Raw genomic sequence first — 13,554 nt, forward strand, 5'->3', positions numbered from 1 at the left:
CTAACGATGGTGATGAACCATATTTAAAATCCGCTGGTGTTTGGGTTTGTTTTTGTATGTGCGTAAAGAACACAAATATTGAATAGGTATTGAAGCTAAACTAAGCGAAAGCCGTAGAGTATATTCGGTTGAACACGACAATAAATATGACGATTATGATTTGTGAAATAACTTCTTCTAAAAATAATTTCTCCTCAGACATAATCTGAATGACAAGACCGTATTCCGTAATCAAAATCGTATCTCTGTACAAGGCAGAGCCGAAAGGATGTTTTAGGCAAAGCTATGACTTCTTTCATGATCCAGTATCAGGTACTCGTCCTTTGGTGGACCGCCACTCCCATAGAAAATCCGTAACATGATATGTCATCCCTCCTATCCCGAGTCACGTCACCGATCTTATCGGAGATCGGACTCGGGATGGGCGTGTTCGAAACCCAAGTGGTATATGGGCACGTTAAACAAGTTATCATCATCATCATCATCATCCCTCCTGTACAGGACTGCCACTTCAAAGATGCTTTGGAGACCCAAACTTGCACAAGACAGAACTCAATGGAATATATACAGCTGTGATGGCATGCACTTCTAAATCACTGTAGAAACAACGATGATAACTCGTGTGTTCTACCCCCTATATGATATACTGAACGACAAAAGAAAAGAAAATGGTTATATATATATTTTTCATGATCCAACTATTAAATTCGGTAAACAGATGTGAAAATGGGCATAAAATTAATGTTCGCAAGACATTCATAATTTCAACAGACACAAAAAACCCAAATGGGGTTCAAACGGAATAATTATTTTTAAAAACCCAACTAAATTAATATTTGCGTTTCTTTTGTTGTTGAGTATATATTTAATACACCGGGTGCTGTATGTGTTGGTGTTCTCTGCCTGTTTGTGTGTATGTAGAAGTCGACTGGTAACCTGCACTGTTTGCTCATTAAAGGCGCGCGCTCTCACACGTGGAGAGGTAGTTGTCGGTCCGCCGCGGGTTAAAGTGATATGCTCGCTCGCTGATTGTGTATTGACAACTCCCAGTGTTGCTCTATCTTGACAAAAAAAGTAACAGTAATTGCCACTTGTCACTGTCTAACTATTTGTAGAAAAACTCTAGTTGTCTCTTCAGTTTGTGCCTGGAATACCAACATAGATGCTTGAGCAAAGCGATTTTTTAAAAAGAAAATGTCAAGTTTTCATACTTTAACCCCATTTCCTGCCTGGTTACCAAAGTGGACATGTATTTTTTTTATGGAACATCAACATAATTATAGTACAATATCTAGTCAAGCAAAATAAATATGAAATAAAATACATAAAATGTAGTGAAATAAAAACAACAAATCATAAAATTAAATTACTGTAATTTTAACAATATTTTCCTTAATTATTCTAGTTTCAAATCTTTGTTTTTAGTTTAAAAAATAAACACAGTCTTTGATCTTGCTAGGCCATGTCCGAAAGACGAAATTTTCAATTAATATCTGGTATTTATGAATTAGATTTCTGATTTCTGATAGGACTAAAATAAATTAAAAATGTGTTTCCGGGAACCCGACCCTACATCAAAAAGGGCCGACCCTATGGTTTGTTTTCCGATTTTAAAAAATTAATTGATATGTAGGTAAAAAGAGTACATACATAACATTTTCTTTGGATCCATGCGCGTGAATATAATTTTTTAAAAGCCGACCTACCCTTCGTAATATATTTGTTCCCTGAAACCACAATATGTTTAGGCCTATGTGTGAAGAAATACAGTTTTGTGTTATTTTGTAATTCACTAAAGGTGCTAATCTAAATACGTGTTAAAAATACAATATTTGGTCACGTCATTAATAAACACACCAATCACATATTTGTCTTTATAATTTATAGATCATTCGAGAAGCGAGATCGTCTGCGCATACACATTCTGCACGTGCACGAGAAACACCGCCCCCACAAGTGTGTCGTGTGCAACAAATGTTTTAGTCAGTCTTCCAGTTTAAACAAACACATGAGGGTAAGTCCATCACAAGTATATTCATTTAATATTAGTTTACCTTTTAACACTCTATCATACTACACAGATAAAATAATGATCAGTGACTATTATTTGTATTATTTGAAACAAAAATGGGATTTTGTTTATATTAGTATTAAATTATGCTCATTAGGTGATAATATTAAAGAATAACAACATGTGTATCCGCGATAAAGACCGTATCTCTGCACAATGCTGAGTTGAATGGGCATTTGGCAAAATAGTAGTTAATTCTATAAGTCTCTATCTAGTGTCTCGTATGTACCAGGACAGCCACTTCCGAAGAGAGGACTGCCACTGCCAGATCAAATCTAGCCCAGGACAGAACTCATTGGAGTAACTATAGCTGCACATGATGACATGCACTGTGAAAACTGATCATATCAGATGTTCGCGAATAATGTCATCAAGTCATTGGAAGAATAGTTGATGTGTGTCTGTGTGTGTATGTATGCTCGCGCGTGTGTTCGTATGTAATATATATATATGTATGTATGTATGTATGTATGTATGTATGTATCTATCTATCTATATCTGGCGGGCTGGAATTAAAGTTGCGTGTACAGTTTACAAAAACACGTTAGATTAAGCTTGAGATTATTTGATAAATAGATTATTACCCTCGTGCTTTTCGGTATCGTCACTATCATATAATAGGAATAAAAATTGTATTATGCGAGCCTCTGTACACGCAACTTTAATTCCAGTCCGCCATTACTAGATATTCAAATGACGTAAGAATATGTGGCGCAGTGTATTTGTGATTGGAAATGACGTCAAACTCGAATGACTTGATTTTGGATGTCCTTACATCAAAATAAACTAGGGCTTAACGATTTTTGTTTTCTGAACGCTGGACAGCTTTCAGTGTAAAATTTCTATGGAAATGTTTTTATTTGATGACTATGAATGCATACGTCAATTATGGAGTGTCACCCAAGTACGTTTGCTTAAATGTTAATAAGCCTAGTGCCGTGACCTCGATTAATTTACATCTAATTTGCAAAGTTATCAAGTTCTTAAAGTATGTGATCGGAAAAATATCACATACTTTGTTTGCATTGAAAATGTAAGATATTATATGTATATATATATCTATATATGTATATGTATATGTATATGTATATGTATATATATATATATATATATATATATATATATATATATATATATATATATATATATATATCTCTCTCTCTGTCTGTCTGTCTCTGTGTGTGTGTGTGTGTGTGTGTGTGTGTGTGTGTGTGTGTGTGTGTATGCATACACATATATACACACATTCGAATTTGAACACACACTGACTCACTCACACACAAATGTATCTTAGCAGTGGTATTAAAACATAATTTTCCAGTAAAATCTTCTCTTGGATTAATAATCCATTGTTGTGGTCGTCGTGTTTATCACGTCCGCATTTTAAGTATTAATATAAATCTATGTACATTGGACGAAACATTAAGAAAAAGAAAAGAAAAAAGAAATGGTCTATTTTATGATATAGATTTTTCCATAAAATTAATATCGCAATTCCAAATGGATTGGTCTAGTCCATCACGGAAGTATCACGTTTCATTGCCAGGTTGAACAAGGTTTGTGTTTTTGTCTTCATGCTAGTCGATATAGTCGATTTAATAGCTTTTTCTGCATTTATGTCATACAGCATCTGGACCCGTGCTTATAAAACTTAAAGTCTAGACTTTAATAAAGTCTAGACTTTAAGGTAATGCTATTTGAATGGCGTTACCATGCCGTTAAAGTCTGGACTTTATTATAGTCTAGACTTTAAAGTTTATAAGTACAGGGCCTGGTGTGTTTCAAAATGTGTTTACTAACTTTAAATTTGAGGGTTTAAAAATATCCAAATATGAAGAATTACAAAGTAATATTGTGGCTGATTCCTGGTAAAAGCAAAACGTGTTTTTTTAACAGTATTGTATTAACTCATCTCTCACAGACATTAAATTGCTGTCTTCCCCTTTGTAGTACTCTATCTTTCCAAGTCTATCCCATCCCCCCCGTTCTCTTGATAGAGAGATATAATAAAATGCCACTTGATAGATGCGTGACAGAAAAACAAAAATTGTAAAATCAATTAGAGAATGAAATTCTGCAACACACAAAACTTATAATTGTAGTAGGTTGTTCGTTTTGCTAAGTGTTTTGGTTGTATCATTTTCTTTTAAAGATCGGCATTAACATCCATTTACCTTGAATAATTGATAACATTGCTAAAATAGTACCAGTTAGGCCCGTAGGAACGATATCTGGAGTGGGTGGGAAACACAATCTATGGTGGAAGGCCTTAGTTTCTAGGGGGAGGCATAAGTCATATTGTTATCTTTATTTATATAGAGTTTAATGTGAAAAAAGAGTACGTTTCGTCCTCATGGGTGGTGGTGTGAGGGACACAGCTCGCCCCCCATCCGCCAGTTCCCACGGGAATACTATGTACAGCTATTACTTTTACGTAGTGATTACTTGAATAATAAGAAAAAATCTAATCATAAAATAAAGTATCGTCAATTGGTGTCGGCGTCAGACCATTTGTTCAGAGCATCCAGAAGAATATATAAAAAAAATCCTCCATCACTTCGGTTCTCCATCAATATCACCGCAAGAGCGCTCCGTGGGAGAAAAAGTCTCTAAAATAGGGGCCTGTAAGTAATCAAAATTTGTGAATCGCTCGAGCCTTGGAGACGCGCTTCTCCAGAAAGATCAGACAATGATGACACAATCGATTGGCCAGCCGCGGAGCGCCGGAGTTTAGCGAACGACCCTAGCTCGCATTCGATTGGTCTGGGAACGTTCGATGGCGGGCACAATGTGTGCAATCTGGCACCGTATGCCTGAGAGCTTTCCAGCGCCGAGATTGCAGATTTGGCATTGATCTTCGGGCACCTTTCGCCAGAAGAACGGCATTCAAATAAAGAATTTCATGGAGAGCAGGCCGTCTAGGATAACTGTATTTATTCTGCGATAGAGACTTCGATTTAAAGAGCTTTAAAGTGTTTGGATTGCCTGGTAAACGCTCGTCTTCCTATTATTACGGCTGATTGTTGCTCTTTCATAGTCCGGTCACTTTGATTCGCATTGTGTAGCGGATAAAGGCAACAAAATCGTTTAGAGATATTTCCCGTGAATCGCGTCATTCAATCATATAGGTGGCAATTTGTAATGTGTCAATTAAACGAGATCAAACAGCCCTCCAGATTCATCTTTTGATTGCTTAACGTGCAATCTGGTTCTCAATTTTCAAACTACAACGCAGTCGATTGGCGTGCCCGCAGTTTCTTACAGCAAATGTGTAACTTTCGCTTCCACTTTGATAACGACATTTCATCATGCAAACATAATTAAACACTGAATATAAATCACTCGGCAGAAATGGCAGACGTAGCCTCAATTAATCTATAAAGTCGTTAAATCTGTGGAATCTAGCAAATCTCAAATGGATGTTTTCTTGCTGTATACTAATGAATCATTTGCGTATATTAAATGAATAATGTTAACGTCTATTTCTGAAACATCTCTAAACCACTTTTTTTTGTGAGTAATGGAAGTACACATGTATTTTGTAATGGCAAAAGTGTTAGATTATTTTATTTCTTTTACTCTTGGTCATAAATATTACAACACAATTACCTCTGTTGTATCTTCATTTTCGAAACAGCTCAACAACAGTTATTATGTTAATGTTTACATTTAAAATGCAATGATCTGATTTAACGTAACACGATAAGGCTAGTCAGACAATAATACACATGACTGCATCAGAGTTCCTCAGGCCCAGTGCTGATACAGACTGCATCAGAGTTCCTCAGGCCCAGTGCTGATACAGACTGCATCAGAGTTCCCCAGGCCCAGTGCTGATACAGACTGCATTAGAGTTCCTCAGGCCCAGTGCTGATACAGACTGCATCAGAGTTCCCCAGGCCCAGTGCTGATACAGACTGCATCAGAGTTCCTCAGGCCCAGTGCTGATACAACTTCGAGTCTGGACAGACTTATTAGTCTGGGCCCTCTTTCCACCAAGCAATCTTAGCGCTGAGATCACCTTAAATGCATAAGGTAGCTAAGGTGATCGTAGGGCTAAAATCGCTTGGTGGAACGGGGCCCTGATACTTTAACGTCATGGCACCGCCATACAAATCACATGCGTCTGACGTCATTAAAGATTTGAGTTTAAACTCTAAAAGTTTATAAACATGGGCCCAGTAGATATACAAGACAGGAATTATAAAGCCCCAAAGTGTGTCCTATGTGTGCGGCTGGTCTCAGGTATGGTGTTAACTTTAATCACTGTCCACGTTTACTATTGTATTATACTAGATTTGACATGTATGTAACGACCCGAAGGTAACACATTTGTGTTCTGTTCTTTCGGTCTAAAGTGGAGGAATGCCTTACAAATGTGTGTACTGTAACATATTTATGTTCTGTTCTGATGTGTTTACACTATCAAAATTATGTTCTGTTCCGTATGTTCAGTGGAAAAAGGCCGTACAAATGTGTGCACTATACCACTGTTGTTTTGTTCTGTTATGTTCTGATGTGTGTACTGTTACAAAGTTATGTTTTGTTCTGTAGGTTCACAGTGGGAAAAGGCCGGACAAATGTGTGTACTATATCACAGTTGTGTTTTGATCTGATGTGTGTTTATCGTAATAGTTATGTTTTGTTCTGTAGGTTCACAGTGGAGAAAGGCCGTACAAATGTGTGTACTGTAACAAAGCATTCACTGCATCCAGCATTCTCAGAACTCACATCAGACAGCATTCAGGAGAAAAACCGTTCAAGGTATGTTAACATACACACAGACTGATGAATGGATGAATGTTTAACGACACCCAAAGCAACACTGGCTAGACATAACTAGATAGAGGTTTGCGGCTGTACTCTAATATGCAAAACGTTTTGTGATGAATATACAACACATGCTAACATTTGAATATGAATATATTACACGTGTACTGTGATTAAGATTTCATGCCATATGGACTATAAAATGGAAGTATGAGGAGTGGGAAGGTGTACAGTGTTTGTAGTATCAGGTAAAAGATTGGGATAACCATGTATTTGAAGGATCAGATGGACGTCTGTGGTAAACATAGAATATGTATATGATGTATTGTGTGTCACAAAGATGTCTCGAGGATTGTGAATTGTAGTACATGTACCAGATAATATATAGACAGAACCACAAACCAATTGTTTTGCAATGTTATTTAGTGCACGAGTTTATAGTGCGTAAAGATATTATACCACGAGACGGCATAGCGGTCGAGTGGTATAAATCGTACGCATATGCACGAGTGCAATGATAAATAACATGGTAAAACAACTGGTATGTGGTTCTGTATTTATTATACACCAACTTTCTATATTACGATTAACAAAAGTTGAATTAAATAACACAACTTACTTCGTCTGGAAAGTTGGTTCAATTTTATGGAATTGACGGAACGCTGACGTCTTTCCTGGCTAGAGACATGACCTCATTCTAGTGATTGCGTACTACGCATGCGATATTTTGTATCAAACATATGTTCAATAAAATTATTTTATTGCATAGTCAGAATTGTCTGTATTACTATAGTAAGATTAAATAGGTATGTAATAAAAGTATGTATTGAATGAACTATAGTGTTTGTTTATTTTCAGTGTAAACACTGTGGGAAAGCGTTCGCGTCACACGCAGCCCACGACAGCCACGTGAGACGTACACACACCAAGGAACGGCAGTACGTCTGCAACGTGTGCAGCAAGACCTTTACACAAACCTACGAACTCAAGTTCCACATGACGTCACACATAAACTCCCGCGCGGCGTCTCTCACCTGATGACAAACTCGTGTCCTTGGTCGCGGTGTAGTGTGGGAACTGTTTAAAATAATTAATACTCTGGTAGTGAAAGGTTATGAAACTGAGAGAAAGGATCTTGCGTAAGTTTCTCTGAAGTGTGCAGTGCAGTCCATGAGGTGATTAATGACGTGTTTAATGACGTGGTTAATGATGTAATATCAGTGGGCTGTTTCCAAACGATGGTTCTCGGGCAGGAATCCATGAACCGGTACCAGGCCACAACAGTATTCACCGATTTGTGTAATATCAAAGAAGACAACATCAGAATTCAGTACCTATAAAATTCAAACTGTGACTGCTGCCAGTTCGTTCCCAGACTTACAAATTTTGAAAAACACATGACGGGTTTGTTATATAGAACAGTCTAATGGTGGTTTGTTATATAGAACAGTCTAATGATCGTTATTATTGGGCGTTATTATCCCAAACACCATTCGAGAAGACCAGCAGCGTGTTTTGCTGCCTAAGTTCAATCAGACATCTTTTGCTAACCGGTTGCGAACTATTTTGACTGGTTCCGGCAGTCGTCATTAGATTTAACGTTTAGCGTAAAAAAAGACACAAAAAAACCCAGTCTCGAAAGCGTTAGCAGCAATCGGCTGACTGAACGTACCGCAGGTCGAGGACTCGTAGCGCTCGCTAGACTAGTTTTACATCTAACATTCAATGGAATGGATAAAGTGAAAACCAGTCAATTCTGAAAACGCCATTGTTGAAACAATATGTAACAACACGTTTAGTGACATTATGTTTCTAATGTGTTATACATTTTGGTAAATGTCACCCATAAACATTTTTCAAATACCTTAATAGATGTCACGTGCATGAATAGAGAGAAGTGTGTGTGGGTTTGGTCTACTGTATTAATCATTTTATTAAAATATTAAGCATTCCAAAATACAAAGTTGTAATCAGCATATTGGGATTATATCATATTTGTCATATTATTATCTGTAAATGTAATAAAAAAAATTATATATTAAAAATATTTAATTATACACCTCACATCAGTGATTACAAATATAGTCAGAATACTAGATTCCCTAAAAAGTCAAACAAATCAGTTTTTATTAAAATTTGGATTGTTGTGTTGTGAAAAACATAGCAGGTTGTTTTACTAGGTATTTCGAATCCCATTTCTATTTCTGAAACAATTAATCGAAAGTTTCAGAATGAAGAAATAGGGCACATAGATGTTAAACACAAGTTAAAAAAACACTTTGATATGTTTAAACATTTATTATTAATATTTGTGTTTCGAAAACAAACCAAGAAACAATAATAGAAGGAAAATATTAACAAGTGTAAAATGAAACTATAAATAACACTCAGTTTGTTCGTGTTCATACTTGAACTAGATAATCATAGTTAAATCTTAGATTACTTTTACTGATTGAACAGGCAGATTGTCAAGCATCTAGAGCGGCAGAATAAATACAAAGGTTACGGAACTAATTCTCTATTTTTTCCTATAAGTGGAGAAAAAAAGCCCCAGATGTTTAAGTGAAAAACAAATCATCAGCAATTAAGAACCGCCATCAAAGAAATAAATTATAAAACCACCTGAGCAATATTTTACAAAGAAGGTCACCTGTTATTATTATTTTTTTCTCAATGGGTTACTTTACAAATGACAACTAATGAATCGATGACGACGATTGAATCGATGACAAGTCAGATGAGGAACAATTGGTTAAAAAAACGCCAATCGGCTTGGAGATTCCAGTATGTTTCGAAACGTCATTGCAGCACCACTGTTTAATTTACATAAAGTTTATGTGTACTGTTTGTTAATTAATATTTTGTTTGGCTTAAAATCTAGATTAGTTTATTATAGAAATATAAGTTATTGTTATAGTCATACAAAACCATACAAAACAATAGCGTTATCATATTATGTTCAAATGACACCAATAAATTATATATTTATATATACATATATCAACCTTTTGTTATTGTTTGTCGTTTTTTTTCTCTACTTTATTGTGACATTATTTTTATTGCTATTCACTACAGACTAGATGCGGTTTATTGTAAACCACAATACATAAAGCTACACTGTCGAGTATTAATTTATATTATTAAAACGACAATCATTGTTCATTTTCTTACTGTAGGATGGCATTCTTCCATGACCTCTGGCTATACTCACTAACCCAGGTCAAACATTTTGTATTCCATGTTAACACCCAAAAGAGACGTGTTGCTCCACTATTTTGTTAGCGAGTATTAAAAACAAGACAAAAACCTTGTATATTGTGGGCTATTTATCTTTACAGCCAGTCTCCATAACTGTTGTACATAAGCGTACGAAACGGGGTCAGATCACCTCCCCTTCAGTGCTTAAATTTGGGCAAAACCGATAGAGATGTTCGGGCAAAATCAGCAAGCCTGAAACCTTTTCAACATGTATTTCCAACATTCTAACCACAATATTAGTTAAAATCCATGTACAAATACATAGTGATTTGTTTGCAACCCTCCATAGCTGTTTAGCAGTAATGCTAATATGAATAAATGTTGTAATCCAGATTCGGGCATTTTCGTTTAATTCCCCCCCCCCCCCCCCCCCCCCCCTCCTTACAAACACGGCAGCCTGGACGCTTATGCCGGTGTAACAAATTCCGTGATATGTAGGATGCTGTCTGTGGGATGGTGCATAGATTATTAATTAAAATATTCCTTTCCCCTAATCGAAAAAGAGTAGCCCAAGGAATGGCGGTAGCGGGTTTCCTCTCTAATTATCTCTGGGATCCTTAACCATATGTCCGCCGCCATATAACTGTAATTAAGTGCGTCGTCAAATAAAATATTTCCGTTGATACCAATAACAAACACGTTTATTAAAGCTGTACTTGTATATTTATTAGTAAATGGTGGTATTATCTGACAAGCTTTAAGGAACTCAATCACGGATGGTTGACCCCAAAAAGTATTATCTGAAAATATATACATTTTATTTGCACCTAAAAGTACTTTATTGAACCATTTAAACATTCATTATATCCCTCTTATTATTGATATTTTATAAACAATAATTCAACTATGTCGACGGTCCATAATTCAGAGACCTCCTCCCCCCCCCCCCAGCTATTTTGAGAGCAGAGATGTGACGTATTATTTTTGAGTCACGTGACGGGCATCCCCCGAATAACAGCAGTGTCAAAGCGATTTACCAAGCTCGTGTAACGAGAACGCTTGACTATCCTCTTAGACGTAGGGTAAATAAAAAACAACAACAATGAAAATAAGTTATTAAAAATAAATAAAAACATGTACTGAGTGATAATAAGCTCGTACATTAATTTATTTTAATAAAAGAAGCATGTTAAACGTCGTCTAGTTTGCCTTTGCATCTATAGGTAAATATATCGTTATTCGTACGCGAAAGAATCTAAACGTCTGGATCACATTTACACCTTCATTTTCCACCTTGTCAAATTCATTATTATGCAAAATATGCCATAACAGCTGGCTTAGAATGGAATTGTTACATTTTTAAAGAATACTGTGAACTAGACGATGTTTATATACGATGTGGTTATATATACGAGGACAGTTTATATAGCCTCCGCTAACGTGGGCGGCTATATACACAGCAAAAATGTATATAGGCGGTAAATAAGTATTTGATTGATCCATATTGCCGAACCATCTGGAACAGGGGGAAAGAAAGAAACAAATGTGTTATTTAACGACGCACTCAACACATTTTATTTACGGTTATATGGCGTCAGCCATATGGTTAAGGACCATATGGCGTCAGCCATATGGTTAAGGACCACACAGAGTTTGAGAGGAAACCCGCTGTCGCCACTAAATGGGCTACTCTTTCCGATTAGCAGCAAGGGATCTTTTATTTGCGCTTCCCACAGGCAGGATAGCACAAATAATGGCCTTTGTTGAACCAGTTATGGATCACTGGTCGGTGCAAGTGGTTTACACCTACCCATTGAGCCTTGTGGACCACTCACTCAGGCTTTGGAGTCGGTATCTGGATTAAAAATCCCATGCCTCGACTGGGATCCGAACCCAGCACCTACCAGCCTGTAGACCGATGGCCTAACCACGACGCCACCGAGGAGGAATACATACTAAGTACTGTACGATCAAAGAAAATGTTTTATTTAACGACGCACTCAACACATTTTATTTACGGTTATATGGCGTCAGACATATGGTTAAGGACCACACAGATTTTGAAAGGAAACCCGCTGTCGCCACTACATGGGCTACTCTTCCGATTAGCAGCAAGGGATCTTTTATTTGCGCTTCCCACAGGCAGGATAGCACAAACCATGGCCTTTGTTGAACCAGTTATGGATCACTGGTCGGTGCAAGTGGTTTACACCTACCCATTGAGCCTTGCGGAGCACTCACTCAGGGTTTGGAGTCGGTATCTGGATTAAAAATCCCATGCCTCGACTGGGATCCGAACCCAGTACCTACCAGCCTGTAGACCGATGACCTGCCACGACGCCACCGAGACCGGTACCTGTACGATCAGTGCGTGGTTTGAACTGGTGTGTGTGTGTGTGTGTGTGTGTGTGTGTGGATTATATATGCATCTAGCGGACCCTTTTGTGTACGTTTTTCATAGACATATGAATAGCGTAATAATGCCCCTGTAGTACTCAACAAAAAAAGAAAAAAAGAAGAAAGATATACATACATACATACATACATACATACATACATATACATAATATTTATATTAATAATAATAATAATAATATAACAATAATAATAAATAATTAAATAAAAATAAAAATTACAAATTATCAGCTACTGAGGTAGATTATCTGATAGAGAAACTAACTACCGACAGTACACAAACTAACAACATCGTTTGAACTTTTCACCTATTGCAATTTTGAGGCTGCTTACGTAAATTTTTAAAAAGGTAAGTTTACCGCAAATAAATATTACTAAAAGGTTATTTTGCTGTATGTAGTCATACTTCAAATGCGCAAAATTGCAAGGGGCAATAAAAATAAAAATATTATTATTATTTTTGTTTTTATACCAGTAACGCTGAGACCACTCCCGGGTTCCCCTCTAAATTTATGTAACGTTTCTGTAACAACCGCCCCCACCCACCCCACCGCGACGTGATTTTACCAACATAATAATAATAATAATATTAATAATTAGTATGACGATGATATTATTATTATTAATATCTGACCTTTTTGGGGTGGAGGGGGCGGTGTTTTATCTGGGGTTTTTTACTATAAAAATGCAAGATTAACGTGCGTGCACACACACAAACGGCAGGCTGAACTTGCCCCTGCATGTAGAAATGGATTCAACAAGGTTAAGTTATAATTAAGCCAACCTTTGGACGGCAAAACATGCGACAGTAGGCTACACTTGGGTTTTTTTTACGCTATACATTAAACCGATTGACCACTTTGCGAATCAGTCAAAATAATTTGCAAACGTTTTGCGAAAATCGATTGGATGGTCGTAGGCCACATTAGCGACGCTGGAAAACATGTTACCCATTTTCGAACCGAGCACTATAGAGTTGTAGCCGTCTAGACTCCCGCACCTGCTAAATTCCATGCACACGCGCCTGTAGTGGTACTGTGTACGGTAATTCCGTAAAAAAAAAAAAACCCAAAAGACACATATTCTTTTTATTTTTTTAA

The 13,554-nt window shown here is 36.7% G+C and overlaps 1 protein-coding gene across 1 annotated transcript in view; it reads left to right on the forward strand.

Annotated features, from left to right (window-relative positions):
• The window catches only part of LOC121368510 (PR domain zinc finger protein 14-like), a 30,790-nt gene extending 22,911 nt beyond the window's left edge, over nucleotides 1-7,879 (forward strand). The window contains exons 7-9 of the mRNA XM_041493247.1: nucleotides 1,888-2,014; nucleotides 6,725-6,835; nucleotides 7,700-7,879. Coding sequence (XP_041349181.1) covers nucleotides 1,888-2,014; nucleotides 6,725-6,835; nucleotides 7,700-7,879 — 418 coding nt within the window. The remainder of the gene's footprint in view (nucleotides 1-1,887; nucleotides 2,015-6,724; nucleotides 6,836-7,699) is intronic.
• The last annotated feature ends 5,675 nt before the right edge of the window (nucleotides 7,880-13,554 follow it).

This window comes from Gigantopelta aegis, chromosome 3 (genome assembly GCF_016097555.1).
Source record: "Gigantopelta aegis isolate Gae_Host chromosome 3, Gae_host_genome, whole genome shotgun sequence".
Taxonomy (NCBI): Eukaryota; Metazoa; Mollusca; class Gastropoda; order Neomphalida; family Peltospiridae; genus Gigantopelta; species Gigantopelta aegis.